At 33.6% G+C, this 19,381-nt stretch overlaps 1 protein-coding gene across 16 annotated transcripts in view; it reads left to right on the top strand.

Annotated features, from left to right (window-relative positions):
- The window catches only part of SNAP91 (synaptosome associated protein 91), a 183,865-nt gene that overhangs the window by 67,457 nt on the left and 97,027 nt on the right, over positions 1-19,381 (top strand). For all 16 annotated transcript variants that reach the window (XM_056818557.1, XM_056818555.1, XM_056818547.1 and 13 more), the window contains exons 3-7: positions 2,384-2,526; positions 3,528-3,603; positions 3,936-4,038; positions 8,777-8,870; positions 11,594-11,705. In XM_056818557.1, coding sequence (XP_056674535.1) covers positions 2,384-2,526; positions 3,528-3,603; positions 3,936-4,038; positions 8,777-8,870; positions 11,594-11,705 — 528 coding nt within the window. The remainder of the gene's footprint in view (positions 1-2,383; positions 2,527-3,527; positions 3,604-3,935; positions 4,039-8,776; positions 8,871-11,593; positions 11,706-19,381) is intronic.

Genomic DNA, 19,381 nt, shown 5'->3' with positions numbered 1-19,381 from the left:
TAATTACTGGCCTCGATCTAAAATCACATAAAACCATTTCATTTTACTCTAAATTGACAGGAATCTGAATGCATTGTGCAGTGTCTTACAAAATAACTCAAATACTAAAGGTAATGATGATCCCAATGTACTTTGCCTTAATCATACAAATGTTTGGAATATTATGTTCACTTCTAAGGGCCAGATTTTAGGAAAGCAGTGATGAATTGGATCAAATCCAGATCAGGGTAACTAAGATTATGAAAGAACCAAACTAGCTATATCTGCACCATTGTAAGCAGCCAGTCATGATTATCCTGGTGAACAAAAAACTTGGAGGCAAAAATGATAGCATCTTCAGATATCTGAAGGGCAGTGAATAATGAATTAAACTTGTTCTGCTTATTATCAGAGGGCAGAACTAAGAAAAATATGTGGAATTTGTGAGGAAATTTCAGCTGAAATGAGAAAAAAGCATTTAGCAATTAGAACTGTGTCAGAGTGAAATGGACAAACTTGGAATTTAAGGGATTCCCTATCATTGTAGATTTTTAATAGAGACTGGGTGACTATTTGCTGGAGATGTTGTAGAAATTACTATTCTGATTGAGTTAGATGATGTAAAAGGAAAGAAATTTGGGCACTAGGCATTGAACTGCTACTGACTGGGATCACTTAGGTCACTGAGCCTCTATGTCTGAGATTTGGTGGGGTTTTGTTTGGTTTGGCAAAACAAGGATGCTAACTAGATGCTAACTCTACATTTTACTTCCATTCTTGATTTTCTAAGAAGCATTCCTTTAATAAGATGACTGTGAATATCAGCATACTATAAGCAAAAGTAAAGTGATATATTTTGGTATAAAAATGTTTTAGTATTTAAACTACTTATATAGTATAAGAACTACGGATTTTAAAATTTAAAGGAATATATTTTGCACTGCTGGAGGGCCAGAAATTTAAAGAAAATTTTGATCTTGATGTTATAGAACTGTTGGATAGCATTGTGAGGCATACTTTATGATGTTTTAGAAATGTTGGATAGCATTATATAAAGCATTACTTTATATAAGCCAAGGGGTATCAATTCAGAGTTGTATATATAGCATGACAAAAAAGGCAGAAGCCAGCTGTTGTAGATGAAGCCTCTTTAGAAAATGTCTAGCTTCTAGACTGAATGCTCTTTAAAGCACAGAGAAATTTTCATCCAAAGAGATTCTAAAAAATTTTGGTGATAAGAATGAAAACAATCAAATTGCAAATGGGTTATTTTTCCAAAGAAATATCAGCTGACCTCAGCAGGTCTCATTTGACACATCAGAATATCTTAGGGGACTGTTAAAGGATGTTTTTTAGAAATTGGGTGCCTTCTGGGAAATTTATTAATTCCACCCCCCCCATAGAATTCAATAGTATGAGTAGTAGGATACCCTGTCAGAGATGGTATCAATATTGATGATGTTGAATCCAATGAAGTCTCATCATAGTGTACATAGCTGGACTTATTCCATATACTCATATCAGGTAAATGTTGAGAAGTTTATTGTACAGATTATGTGAAAATCTTATACTAAAAAATATTGCTTAAATTGACCAGACCAACTTGAAACTACTTGAAAGTAGACAATACACATTAGTGGCAAAATCCTAAAGAAGTTTAATGTTTTATAAACATTTTGCTAAAATAAAGATAGGCAGGGCTTTTCTAAGAATTATCGGGTCAGATTAAAGTAATCTGAAATCCTCCATGGTCTTCCTTCAGATCTTGGGTCTTTGTAGCTGTACCTATATATGAAATCTTGAGGGAGTTTGTATTCTACCTTGCCCTCTTGTCACACTTGCTCACTTTAATAGGGGGATCTTCTCAAGAATCCTGAATGCATTCATTTTAGCAGTTATTTGCTGCCATTCCATTTACTAACAGAGTGAAATTTATTTTCAACACTCTATGAATAATGTATTTTAACAAGTACATGTATATATTGCTGTCAAAGAAGATAAAGTTTACTAGAGAATGTATACATGTTAATAGAATTATTGAATATTGAAAATTAACATAAAACCTGTCTCTTGGAATTTACAATCTAAATCATGTAACAAATGTGTGGGTAAGAAGAAGTTAAAGGAAATACTAAAAATAATTAATTTAACACAAAAAAATTCATGAATAAATAATGTATAGAAGGTAAGCTATGTGTGTACTTGCATATATATTTACTCTATTTAAAGTTCTGTGAAAGTCTTTTTTAATTAAAAAAGCTTCATGAGTTTACTTTATTATTAGTTAGTATTAAAGGAGTTATGAAACCCATTTTTTCAGGAGGTATGCTTTTAATTTATAAAAGTTTAAATAGATATCTGTAAAGATAAACATAATTTACACTGTATCTCTTGATTTTTATAGATTTGATTCAGGCTACCAATGAGACAAATGTTAATATCCCTCAGATGGCTGACACACTATTTGAAAGAGCAACAAATAGTAGCTGGGTGGTTGTATTCAAAGCCTTAGTGACAACACATCATCTAATGGTCCATGGTAATGAGGTAAGTTATAGTTTTTTACTTTAGCTTTTTTTTTAATCAGAGCAGTAGTTAACAGGAATATGGCAACTAAGCTTGTTTAGTAATTAGTAGACACTAAAGAATCTTTTCTTATCCCCTTTCTTTTTTTATATATTCATTTTCATTTTTTCTTGGAGGAATTTCTTCAAAAGGATAATGAAATGTACCTTAAGCTGTGTGGTTGTACCTCATTTGCTACCAGAAGGGGTTTCTCTTAGTTTCAGACCACTGTCATTATTTTTATAATATTATGGTGCTTTTGTGGGGGGGGAAATTAGATAGTGATTAATGATTGTTATGGTTTGGATGTTAGAAGACAAGGATAAAAACTATATAAGTAATTGAATGTAATTTTTGCATCTTCATATAGTCATTTTTCCAAAGAAAAAAATTTAGCTATATATTTTACTTTGTTTTAATTGTATTTAGATATCATTAGAAACACTATTTCAAATGTTAGGTAACAAATTGAAATTTGATTCAGTTGCAATTAAAATCCATTTTTAAAATGATATCTCTGTTATGTATGAAGAAGTGCATTTGATAGAGCAGAATGTAAACATGTTGTTATGTTGATACAGAAATGAATATGGCAAGTTTCTTACCCTCAAAGAGTTATCATTTAGTAGAGATAACAGACATAATTATAAATAACTATTAAATAATTGAGAAATAAGTACTATGAAAGATTAAGACAAAGTGCTTTGGACACCCTGGCAAAGTAAAAGTTATTTTTGACTGATAGATCAGGGAAGATTTCCTAGGGAAAGTCTCATTTGAGCTAGTCCTTGAAGGGGAAGGGGAAGATTTTGGTAAGTAATAATGGGTGGGAGTTGCCATGGGAGGGAGATTGGAATTGGTAGGACGTTCCAAGTGTAATGAACATTGTCTTTCCATGTCTGTGTCAATGCTCATGATGAGTATGCTTAGTTTCACTTAAGCTTCAGATAAACAGAGCATTTAATTATGACTTTCTTTTTCAGAGATTTATTCAGTATTTGGCCTCTAGAAATACATTATTCAATCTCAGCAATTTTTTGGACAAGAGTGGTTCTCACGGTAAGAGTATTTTTGTAATGGATTACTTAAGATAATAAGTAAACAATTTTGATCAGCTTGAGGCTGGATTTTTATAGTTTTTTGCACTTGATCCAAAATTGTCTTATTTATGACTCTTTTTGCATCATTAAATGGAATAATGATTTATATCTATAGAAAGATCCTTTATTATTTTAGGAAAATGCTTTTAAAAATTCACGATTACATTTTCATTCTTCACAAGATTTCATTTGAAGCTATTTGAATAGTTAGATAATATTTTTTTCCCTTAGTGAACAAAATTATAGCAAAAGGTTTCCTATAAAATAAATTTTTGTGTTTTTTTTTTACAGGCTATGATATGTCTACCTTTATAAGACGTTATAGTAGATACTTGAATGAAAAGGCTTTCTCCTACAGACAAATGGCCTTTGACTTTGCCAGAGTGAAGAAGGGGTATGACTTACATTTTTCTTAATTCTTTTTTAACACAGTGAGGAGGTACAGCACTCTTAGTTTCTACTAAATGATCATCTAAAGGAATTTATTGTAGAGTTTATTGAAAGCTTGAAAAGAAGCAGCAGCTAAACTTGAATATTTGTAATTCCACTGGGGGAAAGTTCTCCCCATAAGTTGTATTGTGAGAGTTAATATTGAGATTTTGCCATTTATTATTTTTTTAATGTATCTTCATATCTTTATGCCCCAAAGTCAGGTTTGTTGTTAGAAGTTGTATCAGAAGAAACAATTTAGTTAATTATATTTAAATGTTTCCTCTATACCCTTCAATCTAAATTGATTTTACTATAATAATACTTTTACAATCTTTTACTGAGAGGAAATAAAACGACATATATCTTAGATAGGGAGGTGATTTTTAGATTGTAGATATTAAACAGGATATTATTTTCCAAGACCTTAAGGACTTGAAGCTGACTTTCCCTGTTTTCCCGGGCTGACTAGTACCCCCTTCTTGCAACAAGAGTAGATGAGAAGCCCTCCAGTGTTCCTCTGGGCTCTAAATCCTATGAATCCACTTTCTAGATTAGACTTCCATCCTACCTTGGATATGCCCAAGGCTTCCCCTGAATTCCCTGGGCATTGCTGAGATCAGACAAGCAGGGAGCTCTTCTCTGTGGCAGGCTGTTCTGTATCAAGTTGTGGAGGATCTGGGATGTAGGGACAAGAGCATCAGACTGACTGTTGGAAGGACCTGAGTTTGAATTCTGGCTCTGGCATTTATTAGCTGTGTGAACTTGTGTGACTAATCACAAATCAGCTTTGGGTTCCCTAGGCAGAGGTGACTGACCCTTAGTAGATTCACCCAGATGGAGTCCACAATGGCTGGCACTCTCTCCTTTGAGGAGGGATGAGATGATGCTGGGTCCCATTTCTTCAGCCCCCTACACTATCCAAACCCTGGGGTCCCTAGCTTAGGGCTATAGAGTTCCTCAACATACAGCTCCTTGGCCTCCTTAGCATCAGAGGCATTCTCTCTTTTACTTACTCTCTGTCACCAAGCATTGACTGGCACTGTTATCATCTTCTGTTAAGGAAAGAGTGAGTGCCACTGCCACCATTGCCAACACCAGTACCCTGTTTTCAGTAACAAACCTAAGCCTGTCCAGTAAGACTGGGGAGGGGGTAGAGAATTGAAAGAAGTAGCCATAGGCTGCCTAGTAGAGACCTTGCACATGATCCTCTGAGACCATGACCATTGCCCCTTCTTGCCTTGGTACCCAACCCCTCTCAGAATTTGTGACAAAAGACACCACTTCTGATATCTTCATTTTCCTGATCAACTGTGTTCACCTTCAGGATTCAATAGAATAGCCCTTCCCTTTAAGGAGCTTACTTTCTCTTGAAGGGAAATAGAATATATATACAAAGTTATAAGCAAAATATAGAAAGTAATTACAAAGACTACTTAACAACTGGAGGTGGCAGGGTGAGGAAAGGCATCTTGTAGGAGGCAGCTCTTAAAGGAATTAGTGATTCTGTGAGACCAACATGAAGGGAGAACATTCCAAGTATGGTAGGAAATATGTACAGAGACACAAAGTCATGTATGGAGAAAAATAAACAGGCCCAGGTTGTCTGGAATGTTGAGTGTGTAAAGAGAAATAATGTGCCATAAGCCTGGAAAAAAATAAGTCAGAGGCAGGTCGTACATACCTTTAAAAGCCAAATAGAGGCTTTTGCATTTTATACTAGAGAAAATAAGAGTCAAGTATGAAGCTTCTTGATGAGAGAGAGAAGTAAAAGGTCAGATATATGCTTCAGAATTGTACATTTGACTGCTGCACGAAGAATTCATATTAGATTGAAAAAGGAAGGAGACCGATTATGAGGGTATTTTTAATAATCCAGGAAAGAGGGATTGAAGACCTGAACTAGGTTGGTCACAACTTGATTTGAAGAGAAAGGAAATGAATATAAGCTATGTTGTAGAGTTGGAATCAACAAGACATGGCAAACAAATGGATATGAAAAGAGAATAAAGAGTTGAGTGTATTTTTAAGACTGAAACAGGGTCACAGGAAGGATGGTGTCATCAACAAATTTAGAGGTAGAATCAATTTTAATGGGGGAAGATAATGAGTTCTGTTTTGGAAATAGCGAGTTTGAGGTACCTGTGGAAAATTCAAGAAGACATATCAGAGTTTGATTAGAGCTCATAGGAGAGAGAGCGAGCAACTGGAGAGATAGGGAAATAGATATAATAGACATGTATATATAGGAATCATGTGCATTAGTGATAAATTCAAAATGTACTTTGAAATTCTTGTATTTTACAATATATTTATATCTATTAAGCAATGTAATTTTTTCATTAACTTAATGCACATGGCATTTTAAAAGTTAATTCGACAAACATCTATTTCATGGAAGATATTCTGGATAGGTATTGGAAATGCAGTGGTGAAAGACAATGCAACTCCTGTCCTTAAATTTATAGCATAGTAGAATTTAGTCTAATATCTTTTATATATTATATGATGAGTACCTTTCCCATTAAAAAATTACTGGGGGGAGCAGCTGGGTGGCTCAGTGGTTTGAGAGCCAGGCCTAGAGACAGGAGGTCCTAGGTTCAAATCTGGCCTCAGACACTTCCTAGCTGTGTTACCCTGGACAAGTCAAGAAACAAGAGTTTCTCTGCTAAAAGTATTATATTTTTATGAAGTTTATTAAAGATTAAAAAATAAAGAAAATACAAAATAAGAAAGCACGTGCAACCTACATTTTTCCGGCTAGGTAGAGAGCCACCTGTCCCTAGAAGCTGAGAGAGAGTAGGTGGTACAGTCAGTTTAAATAGCCATTGTGTTCTTGAATTCAGGTGAGGACTCAGGGAGATTAGAGGGAATTCTGGGAGCTAGCAAAAAGTTCCAAGGACTTCTGGGAATTGAAGTCCAGGGTTCAAATCTCCATTTTTACACTAGACCATACCACTCTTCTGCCTTGGAACCAATACATCGTATTGGTTCCAAAACAGAAGGGTTTAAAAAAAAAACAGGAAATAGGGAAGTTAAAGTATTATACTTTGCCTGTCATGTGGAGAGAAGCCCTCAAATTGGCACCCAACTATAACACAGCAGATTATCACATAATCTAGAAATATCTGGTTTGATTAAATTATGGAACCTTAAAATGTTCAAAAGAAATATTTCAACCTACTTGAAGCAGTCTCCCTAAGGTAAGCTAGTGATTAGTTAACATTTTACTATTTTCAAGGAAACCAATATAACTCAATGCATTCTGAGATTTTTCTTAACATAATGCACCTACCATGGAAAGAATTTCAGGGTTTTATTTTTGGTTCATTCTTTCTTTGCAGCTCTAGTTAGAATAAATCAGTCTTCTAATTTACAACTCCTAATAATAGCACCAAATATTTATTTGTATTTTGGTATATACTGGAGATTCCTTACCTTTTTACTTCATTTCCCCAAAGATTTGAGAAAATCAGGGCATGATGTGGAGCCAACTTTACTGCCCCTATCTCTAGGTCTGTGTGGGAGAAGAAAACACTTCTTTGGGATTCTGGCAAACTGTAGCAACTTGGGCTATAACTGGCTTAGAGATATAAGCAGGTAAATTTTTGAGATATAATGGTAGAGTCTTGCTTTATACTTTTCAGAGTGTTTTCACAGAAAGTTTCTCAAATATTTTTTCATTTTTAACAAAAGTCCAGCACAAACCCTATCCTATCTCTTCTTTAGTCCTAGAAAAGATGTCAAAGGTAAGGGGAGGATATGAAGAAGAGAGCCCAACAATTAAAGGAGGCAAGCTTCATTTTATATGGTTTAAGATTTATCACTATCACCAAAAAATTGTTAAGATCTCTCAAGCACTACTCCCAGGGTACTCCATAAGATGAAAGATTCCTTTTAGAGGTTTCAATTTCTCAGTTTAGAGGGCATTCCCACTTATTAATTAAAGAGGAAGGAGACAAAGGTTCTACATTAACATGGTGTGGGACTAGCAACTATACTTAAGTAATATAACTTGTTTTTTAGACAGAGTGATGTATCCCAAACTAATGTTTAATATCATTTTCTTGAATTTAACTGCCTTGGAATTCCCTTTTTTCATCTCTACTTCTTTTTCCTCATTAAAGTAAAATGAAATAAATTACACCAAAGATAAAATTAATTATAGGGTTTTTTTTTTTTGTTGTCTTCATGGTCAGTGGAAATGCCAGTGAAGATCCTATGAACCTTATTTTTATAGCAGTAGGTACTGATTAGGACAGCTAAGTTGATCTGTGGCTAGAGTACCACTTACTAGCTGTGTGGCCCTAGGCAAGTCAGATAACCCTTTCATCTCAGTTCTTCATCTATAAAATGAACTGGAGAAAGAAATGTCAAACCATTGTAGTATTTTTTGCCAAGAAAATCCCAAATAGGGTCATAAAGAGTTGTACACAACTAAAACAACTGAACAACAAAAGGTACTGATTAAGGTCAACTTTAGTTCCATTCTTATAGTGTACACAGATCCAGCTTACATCTAATGAAAAGAGTACTGATTGCAAGTTAAGATTTCAGAGTTCTCTACCTGCCTCTTCCATACATTGTATGTAGGTGAGGGTAATTGAGGTAATAATGGAAAATATTTTGGCATTATTCCTGTAGTCTTGAGTTAATTACAGCCTTGGAATTTCTAATATAATGTTTTTATTTTTGTCTTTTAGAGCTGATGGTGTAATGAGAACAATGGTTCCCGAAAAGCTACTAAAGAGTATGCCAATATTACAGGGGCAAATTGATGCATTGCTTGAATTTGATGTATGTATTCATAAACTTGGATTTTTTTTTGCCTTATTTTATCAAAAAAGATCTATCATGGAGTAGTAGAGGGATGTCTAAGGTCACTCTCTAAGATCATAGGTGGCAGAACTGTTGCTGATCTCATTGTTAAAATAATTGCTCTACATGGATTAAATCACATGTCCACCCCCAAAAAAAACTTAACAAAAATCTCCTTTACCAAAAAATCATTTGTTCTTATTATTTTTAAGCTAAAGAAGGATAATAGATTTAATTCACTTGTATATAGCAGTGGAAAATGTTTTAAATATTTCATTGCTATCAAAAATTTTCAGAAATGCTCTTCTTTGGATTCGAGAAGTATGATATAATAAAATTAAATTTAATGCCCTCCTTCTCCATGATACATAATAGTGAAACCTAATTTCTCCCTAGTTGTATGCTTGGAAAACTTTATAATATTTTAAGTGATTAAAATAATGCTTTATTTTTTATTGGATATATAGATATTTTCAGGTAGTATCATTTACTCTTACGAATATTTTAGTACAGAAGCTGTTAACAATCATTCAAAATAATCAAGTTTTCAAAATTGGAGGATAAGTAGGAGGAAATTATCTGAGAGAAAAAAATAATGTGAGTAAAAATTCAATTTTGTCAGGAAGGTGTATAGACTGAATGTGGGGGAAAGTACATGTCATAAATGGATGTTAAGATCTGGTTAAAGAATAAATCATTACTATAGTGATTTTACTTGTTATATACAAATGCAAAAATGTGAATCTGGGGGTATACTGCTCTTGTTATGCTACAGGCAGTCCCTATCTTTCTTCAAAATGCATACTGAAACTATAGTATAAATACTGTAAAACAGAAGATGTTTTCCAATAAGAATGATACTCTGATTGGCTTTTGCATTTTTGACTAAAGAATTAAATGAATCATAAATAAGAAGTAGGTAGTGTATCTTAAAAGTAGAAGGGAAGGGCAGCTAGGCAGCTCAGTGGATTGAGAGCCATGCCCTGGGTTTAAATCTGGCTTCAGATACTTTCTAACTGTGTAACCCTTGGCAGGCCACTTAACACCCATTGCCTAGCTTTTACTACTCTTCTGCCTTGGAACCAATATGCAGTACTGATTCTTAGAAGGAAGGTAAGGTTTTAAAAAAAAGGTAAAGGGGGAAAAATCCATCTGGCAATAATTGAAAATGATAAAATTCTTCTCTTAATATTGTAGAACAAGTCTAAATATTCTTAATGCACTTAATACAAAGAACCTTAATAGACTATAAAGAGTACATACTTTAATACTTCATGGATATATATTTTTGTCAGTGTGGTTATTCCCTACATTGATGAAGATTGTAAAGCATCTGGAACCTGATAAGTGGTCATCAAGTCACTGTGGCCAAAAAATATATTGTTCTGAAGCCAACCTGTCAGTGGTCTTTTATGAATTTAGTTAGATTGATCCTTGGACAATAGACATTCAGTTCATCACTAGACTCATAGTCAGAGCCTTTTCACTTTGATGTTGGATCTACCAGAGCTTGTATTCTGAAAATGTAGTCTTTAAGAACCAAATGAATACCTTATTAAGACTTTACTATAGATATATATACATATGGCACACAAAGTACTATTCTTTTCATTAAAAGTTATATCCTACCTGAAGTGACTTTAATATTTTTAAGTTTTAGGATTTATGAAAAAGGATTTTGAATGAATCAAAAATTTAACACAAAAAAAACAGAATAAACTTTTAAATTGCATTTTTGTCACCTTAGAGTATTAGAACATTTGGGGAGTGGTTTAGATGGGTCATGCTTCTTAGACTGCAGAGGCAGTTGTGGCTCACTGGCTAAGAGAACTGGTTCTGGCATGAGAAAGATCTGAGTTCAAATCCACCTTCAGACATTTCTCAGCTGTGTGACTGCAGGCAAGTCTCTTAACCTCTGATTGCCTCACAAAAGGATCCATTGAAGAAGGAAATGGCCAATTATTTCATTATCCTTGCCAAAAAAACCCTATCAGTTAGCTATGGTCCATGAGTCAGGAATAGTTGGACGTGATTGAATGACTAAACAACAACACATTTCTTAGATTTTCTGATGAATATTAACTTATTTTTTTCCTCTGAAATTTCCATATAGTGAGCAGTGGAATTGGAATAATTTCATTGACTTTAGAACAAAAGTTGATCGATTTTTTCAATAGTAATCTTTCCAGAATCTAAATATTCACTAAAGGTCTCTGTTTCTGGTTTTGTTTATCTTACTTTCTTTGTTCTCCTTATCACCACTACCACTCCTTATCCCCTAAAATGGTAATAGGATGCCCAAAGAAAAAGAAATCTCATATCTAGAGGTTATCATCAGTGGGAGTAGTGTGTGGGGTTAATAGAACTGGCAAATAAGTAGAGTAAAGATGCAGAGGAGTAAATATTGATTTACATAGAATAAGTATAGCAGTAGAATGCAATCTGGGAAAAATTAGCCATTGAATATATATCCATACTGTGGGTTACTGATAAAATGGAAACCTTTAATGGCATAAATACTTTTTCAACTTACAAGAATTATTAAATTGAAGGGAGGGGTTAAAAAAAAACATTGATAGGACAATTTAAAAGTATTTCTAATATTTATACATTGTTGTTAAGCAGTAACTGAGATTGTAAATGCCTTGAGAAAGTTGTAAATTCAGAATATATAGCTAATTGATTTTTTAATCTATTTATAGGTTCATCCAAATGAGCTGACAAATGGTGTCATAAATGCTGCATTTATGCTTCTTTTTAAAGATCTCATCAAACTTTTTGCTTGCTATAATGATGGAGTCATTAATTTATTAGGTATGTAAATTGATGAAAATCTTTGCCTTCAACTATAAGCCTTATCCAAGGAAATATTGGAAAATAACAGTGCTTATATTTAACATTCTAATTTTGATATCCTTTTCTGTATGCCGGAGTAGTGATTTATTAACAGTTGCAGAGAAGAACTTGTAGTTGAAACATTAGCAACCTGGTACCATGTGAAAACTTTTGAATGATAGTTTAAGTATTCAATGATAAGAATTTAATAGTGTTGAAACTTTTTTCTGATAACCTTTACTTATTTTCTAATCTCTGCCCCCTCTTCTGAGCTCCAGTATTAATTTTCCATCTGACTGGCAGATATTTCTTCTTCATTTTAATTTAATCCTTACCTTCTGTCTATGTAGCATTGATTCCAAAGCATAAGAGCAGTAAGGGGTAGGCAATTGAAGTTAAGTGACTTGTGTAAGGTCACACAGTTAGGATGTATCTGAGGATAGCTTTGAACCCAGGACCTCCCTTCTCTAGGCTTAACTTTCCATCCACTGAGCCACCTAGCTTAGACATTTCTGCTTAAGATCACCCCAAATTTAAGATGTTTAAAATTGATTTTTTTTCCAATTTCCTCCTTTATTTTTTCTATTATTATCACTATTCGACATATGTAACTTCAGTATCATTGCCAAATCTATGATCGAGTAATATTTGAGCATTATAAGGGTCAGAAATGTAAGGGGTTAATACAAAAGGTTTCATTGGATTATTTAAGAATAGGGTTACCAGGAATTTAATCAATTCCAAGAAAATTTTTTTTAGCAATTTATTTATAAAATACAGAAAGTGAAAGTAAGACAATCAGAGAGAAGATTGGGTAAGATATCTAAACTACACACTAAGTATTTTGCTCAAACCCCTGGCATAGCCCAGGCAGGGCTAATTAGTCCTTAGCCAGAGGGGTCTCAGCCTTGAGCCAAGAACCTGGAGATGCAGGAATCCTCTCTCAAAAGGGTAAGTCTCTCCTGAGGCTAGTCCCTTCAGAAAATGCAGGAAAAGAATCAGCCTTTTTCACTCACCCCATGTGGTAGTTCTAAGGGAAAAGTCCAAGAGCAGTATGAGGTCTAAAGCTGGAGCTCTATTCAAGATCAAGTTCATAGGAAGTTCCTGGCATTTTTAAAGAGCATTCCTTTTTGTCACTTCCCATGACTTCCTTCCATTTTACATGTACCAATTGCAGCTAAAGGACTGTCCAGGGGGCAGTCAGTCAATTCTGATTTGTCACCCACTATAGCACATATGGGTCACAGACCTCCCCCACTCAAGGGTAAGTGGGGTGTATATGCTTCTGGTGATTAAATCTAAAAATGGGCAGGGGAGAGTTAATCTTATCTTCATAGCATCTATCATATAAAAAGTAGTGTTCTCAGTTTAGGTTTTCCCCCATAGGTCCCTAATATTTGTCTTTTTAGTGTATCTTTTTTGGGTTGGGGAACAGTAGGCTATAGGAAGGGGGGGAAAGGTGGGTTTGACTTAATGGAAGTATGGTGGATTAAGAATTCAGTTTGTTATCAAAATATTCCACAGTAATGGATTTGCCATTATTATTAAATATAGAATAAATTCATTATAATAAGGCCTCTTCTAGAGTATTATTTTCATTTTGGATGCCAGACTTTAGGAGAAACATTGAAAAGCTAGAAAGGGGAGTGACCAATGCTTAAGGGTTGTAAGATCATGTGTATATGAGCAATACACTGAAATAACTTAAAATATTTCACTTGAGAAGAGAAGACTTAAGGAGCAGGGGAGAAGACCCATCTCTGTGTATGATCAAAGGATTAGATTTGTTCTGTTGAGCCTCAAAAGACAGAACTAAGAACAATGAGTAGAGGTTTCAGAGGAAGTTTTAAGTTTGTTGTAAGGAAACACTACTCAACATATTAAGCTTTCCCAAAATATAAAGGACTACCTAGGATTTTCACTCACTAGAGAATGTAGAAATAGGTCACATGACCACTTGATGAAGATGTGGAGGAGGACTAAGTGACCTCTAAACACTTCTCACACTGATTCTGTGGGTTATTTTTAAAAACAGATTGATTTTCCCCCTGAATGACAGTTAGGTCTAAACTGAAGACATATTTTAAATGAGAGACATATATTCAAATTCATGAGAAACTCCTAAGATGATCAGTCTAGAAAAGTTCTTTACTTTTTCCATTTATTAATGATGTTAATCTTCATTATATTATAAGTATCCGGAGGCATTAAGCAATATTAGACATTTTCACTGAAACTGTTAGCAATTTGTTCATTTATATTTTTAAATTATGTTGATACTACATATGATGTTCCTAAATGATATGGAAATTGATGCTTCTTTTACTAGCTAATGGAAAAGAATGAATCTTTGGGTGAGAGTCAATAACAACAATAATAATACTCAACACAGAAAATCTTAACTTGTCTTTCTGTGAAATGATTCCTTTATAAATGAACCACATCTTACTGAAATATGCAGAGTAAAGTTTTCAAATCTTCAAAATCAAAAAAGTTGCATTACAGTTAATTTTAAAACATTTAAAAACAGTAGCTACAGAATGCCCTATATGAAAGATTGTGTTTGAAGTTTTCTTGGCAAAGATACTAGAGTGGTTTGCCATTTCCTTCTCCAGCTCATTTTAGATATTAGGAAACTGAGGCCCCACAGGGTTAAGTAAATTGCCCAACTAGTAAGTGTCTGAGGTCAGATTTGAATTCAGAAAGATGAGTCTTCCTGACCAGGTCCAGTAATTTATCCACTGCACTGCTTAGCTATCCTGACACTAGTCACCCTGGAACTAGTTGAGCCTCTAAGGCAGTGATGGTGAAACTTTTAGAGATGGCATGCTGAGCTCCGCCCCATCCCAGCCCCGCCTTAGCCCATACAGGTTAGAGAGGAAGCGCTCCCATTGGGCTGCTGGGAGGAGGGGTGGGTGTGTAAGAAATATCCTCAGCCAGTGTAGAGAGGGGAGTGGCCCAAGCATTCTGCTTCCCTCCAGCTCTGCCACCTGTGAGCCATCACCCCACCCCCATCTCCCCATCCCTGTGCACTCCTTATTGGGCTTATTGAGGGGTGGGGGATGTGAAAAATGTCATCAGTCACAGTGGAGATGGGGAGGGGAGCAGCTCTGCCTGAGTTCCTCTACCTTTCTAGTAATAAAACTCTGGGGGGAAGGTAGGGAAGGTGTCAGTGTGCCCACAGAGAGTGCTCTTGTGCCATCTGTGGCACCCATTCCATAGGTTCATCATCACTGCTCTAAGGGAATGTGAAACAAGGGTACTACAAAGTTTGGATGTATAGTATATTGGCTATACTAATAATCTAGTATTGCAAAATTTCATCCTAATGACAAAATTCTTTGAGTGTTAGGAATAGTTTAACATTTAAGTATTTTTTAAAAATAATAGAAACTTTTAAAACTCCAGATAGGGGAAAGGAATTGTTTGTATTATTTGAGGAAATTGGTTGTTCAAAGAAAAATTAAGAGAATTAAAAATTTTTAGTTAAATACAAATGATTTTTAAGTATATACGTTGATAATTAAGGACTTATGTCTCCTATAATTTCAATTTTAAAAATGAAAGAATAGATTTTAAATTATAACAGAAGAGATATATGTTTTTGAAAATATTCCCTTCAATTATTAGAAAGTAAAATGTTACCAAGAAAATTCTATAAATATCTAAAAAAGTTTTAAAGAAATAGAAAAAATATTTAACTAAAACAAAGAAGCTAAACTATAGGCTAATATCCTAAATTAATATTAATTCATTTTTAAAGTCCTATCAACTAGACTCCTGTGATTTATCCAAGAAATAATTCATTGTATCCAAGTTGGATTTATATCCTTTGATGGTATGAAAACAGTGATGTCAAACTCAAGTAGAAACAGGGAACCACTCAACAATATTTAAGCATCCCTGGGAGCAGCATATTGACTTAGAAAACCATATATTTATTTCTTTTTCTAATAGTTTATTTACTTTATTAAATATTTCTCAGTTACATTTTAATCTGGGTAGGCAACATTCAGAAGTGTTGTGGGCCACATTAGGCCTGCAGGCCTCATTTTTTTCCATTTCTGGCATAAAAGGAAACAATCAACATAATCAAATTAAAACCCAAATCATGTGAATATCTCAATATATGGAGAAAAAACCTTTGGCAAAGTGCAATACACATTTATGTTAAAATCCCAGTTAAAATACAGGCATAGAGTGAGCTTTTTAAATATCAGAATAGACATCTATCTAAAACTAAAAACAAGTGTCATATGCAATGGAGATAAACTAGAACCTTTTCCAGTAAATATGAAAGTAAAGCAAGATTGCTCACTGTCCCCACTATTATTTGATGCAGTGCTAGAAATGCTTATAATTGGCACAAGACAAGAGAAAAAAGACATATAAATAAGTAAAGAGGAGATAAAACTATCCCTGTTTGCTGGTGATATGGTAGTACACTTGGAAAATTCTAAGGAATTGACAAAGGTACTGAGACAATAACTTTAGTAAAGTTGCAGGCTACAAAAGAAGCCCTCAGAAATAAACAGTATTTTCTGTATAATAATAACAAAACTCAAGAAGCAAAAATAAAAAGAAATCCCATTGCAAATAGTTACAAAATGCATAAAATATCTCTGTATCAATTTACCAAGGCACAAAAGACTTGTATCAATTTAATTACACAGTGCTCCTTAATGACATAAAGAAAAATTTAAATAGCTAGAGGAATATTCAGTACTCAATGCTGAGTCATGCTAATAAGAAAAAATGATATTACCAAAATTTGTGTATATTATAGTAAATAATGTTAACTTAATGTTATACCAAACAAATTACTAAGGGGATGATTTCTAGAACAGGGTAAAATAATAAAATTATTTGGAAAACAGAAGATCTAAAGTATCAAGAGAAATGACAAGAGGTAGAGATGAAAGACCACGTAGTATAAAGTCAACAATACCATCTCATATTTACTTTAAAAAAATAGAGAAATAAATGGAATAGACAAGAGATAAATAGAATAGACAAGGGAGAATCAGAAACAATAGAATACAGTGCCCCAGTGTTTGATAAAATGGAAAACATAAATGACTTGGGAAAGAACTCCCTACTTGATGAAAACTTCTGGGAAACTGGAAAGCAGTCTGGCATATATTCAACTTAGACCAAATATACCATATATTCTACAATTCCAAGTAGATTTGTGACTTTAATTTTTAAGATCATACTATAAAAAATATTAGAAGGGAAACAGATCACATGGATATGGATAGGAGAAGTATTCTTAAATAAAGGGTAGAGGCAGTTACAAAAGACAAATAACTGGTGATATGAGACTGGAAAACTTATGCACAGACAAAATTAATGTGTCTAAGAAGAAAGCAATGAAATGAGAAAAAATTTAATTTTTCTGATAAGGGTTTGGTATCCAGGACATGTGAACAACTAATAAATTATATATTAGACTAATAGCCATTCCCCAATAGATATGTGGTCAAAAGAATATGAACAAACAGTTCTCAAAAGAATTGCAAAATATCTATAACCTCATGAAATAATGCTCTAAATCACTAAAAGAAATGCAAATGAAACAACTCTGAAATTTTACCTCACACCTTGTGGACTGGCAAAGATGACCAAAAAAAAAAAGGCAACAATCAGTGTGTGTGTGGTGCTGGGGTTATGGGATGATAGGCACCCTGGTGTATTATTGGTGGATTTGTGAAACAGTGCAACCATTTTGGAAAGCAATTTGGAATTATGTAATTGACTTAAATACCCTTTGAACCAGACTCCATTACTGGACTGGTATCCCAAGGAAGTCAACAATAAGAAGAAAGTCCCCATATATACACCAAGATATTTATGGCATCACTTTTTGTGAGAGCAAAAATTTGGAAATAGTTGCCAATTGATTGGAGAATAGCTAAATAAATTATGGTACATAAAGAATGAAATATTCCTGCTTTAAAAGTAATGATAAATAAAGAATACAGAGAAACATAGAAAGATCTACATGAATTTCTTTCTTTCAAACAATAGTATTTGTTATGTGGGATGCCTCTTTGAAAGGGAAAGGAATACTGGGGAAACTGATAATGTCAAATGCAAAAGACATCAATAAAAACCTATATTCAGAAAAGGGGAAAAAATAAAAAGAATTTATGGCTTACTATATTATTTATATAGTTTTAGAGAAGTAAGAGAAACCCAGACTCTCTCAAACTCATTTTAGTTTCTATTTTTAGCTGACCATTTTATCTTTGCAGGTTTGTGTTAAAAATTATTTGATTTCCCTTGTTTCTGTTAGAGGCATAAATTAACAATTAAATTGCCAAAAGCTCTTATTGTAAGACAAAGAATCTAGATAATTAATTTATTTAATTACAAATAATTCTAAGGGAAGTTAAAACACCAAATTTCCAGTTAATACTATATTATGCTAGTGGAACAAAACAGAAAAGTAGTAAATGAGAAATTTACAAATGTATTCAAATAATACTTATAGTATAGTAGACTCAACTATCCTCTTTATATAGTACTTTGTGGTCATTATAGGGAGAATCATTAATACAATGTACTTACATAACTAAAGAAACCCTTAATAGGAAACTGTTTATCATTATGAAAGATATTAAGAGGTAGAAAACACTTTTCTACTTTTGTAAAGAATAATAATGCATAAACACCTTTGGTTAAATGAAGAAATTGGATTAGATGATCTTGAACATCCCTTCCAGCTATGATTGTCTCAACTCTAATGGAATAGTTATAACTGATGTCACTTTGCTTTTTTTTGATAAGTTTACTAATTGTTAATAACATATATTATAATTTTAATCAGTAATACCTGACCGTGAAGAGTTGAAGATAACACTGAGGTTATAAACCTGCATGCCTAGCTTTTGACATTAATCTTAAAGTTTAGAAGTGGAATGGGTTTTGGAGGAAAGATTCTGTTTTGGATATGTTGAGTTTGAGACTCTACTGGATATCACATTTAAATTGTCCATTAAGCAACTTGTGATGTGAAACTGAAACTCAAGAAGGAGACTAGGGATAGATTAATATATTTATCACTCATGTGCATAAAGATGACATTTAAGCCCATGGGAGCCAATGAAATTGCCACATGAAATAATGTGAAAATAAGAGAAGTGATCACAAAACAAAAGCTTGGAGTTCTCCAAGTTACTTACAGTTAGTAGGCTTGTAAAAAAGACTTAAGAAGAAATGGTCCCTCAGAGAGACCAGTGCAATAAAATAAATAAATAGAATACAGAAAGGAAAGAATATCTAGGAAGAGATGATCAGTAGTGTTAAATGCTGCAGAAATATTTGGCAATAATAATGCTTTCTTATGACATAATACATATTCCATTTTATTGATATAAAATTAATCATGCTCCAAACATTTGGCATTTAAATTTTTTTCCAATCTTTTATTACAAAGAGTGCCTTTTTGAGTCTCTATGTAATTATGGGTCTTGTTTTGCAGGCACTAACCTTCTTAGGGTCCAAGATCAGTTCTGCTATCTTTGTCTAAAAATATTAACAATTATTAAGGGTGGAGTTTGGGGTGTATTGTTTCAAATTAATTTCTAGAAGGATTAAACCAATGCACAGCTCCAGAATGCAGTGAATTAGTGGGATCAGTGTACCTATTT

The sequence above is a fragment of the Monodelphis domestica genome, chromosome 2, assembly GCF_027887165.1.
Source record: "Monodelphis domestica isolate mMonDom1 chromosome 2, mMonDom1.pri, whole genome shotgun sequence".
In the NCBI taxonomy this organism is placed as follows: domain Eukaryota; kingdom Metazoa; phylum Chordata; class Mammalia; order Didelphimorphia; family Didelphidae; genus Monodelphis; species Monodelphis domestica.
The sequence above is the reverse complement of the archived record's forward strand: the minus strand, read 5'-3'. Positions and strand labels throughout refer to the sequence as shown.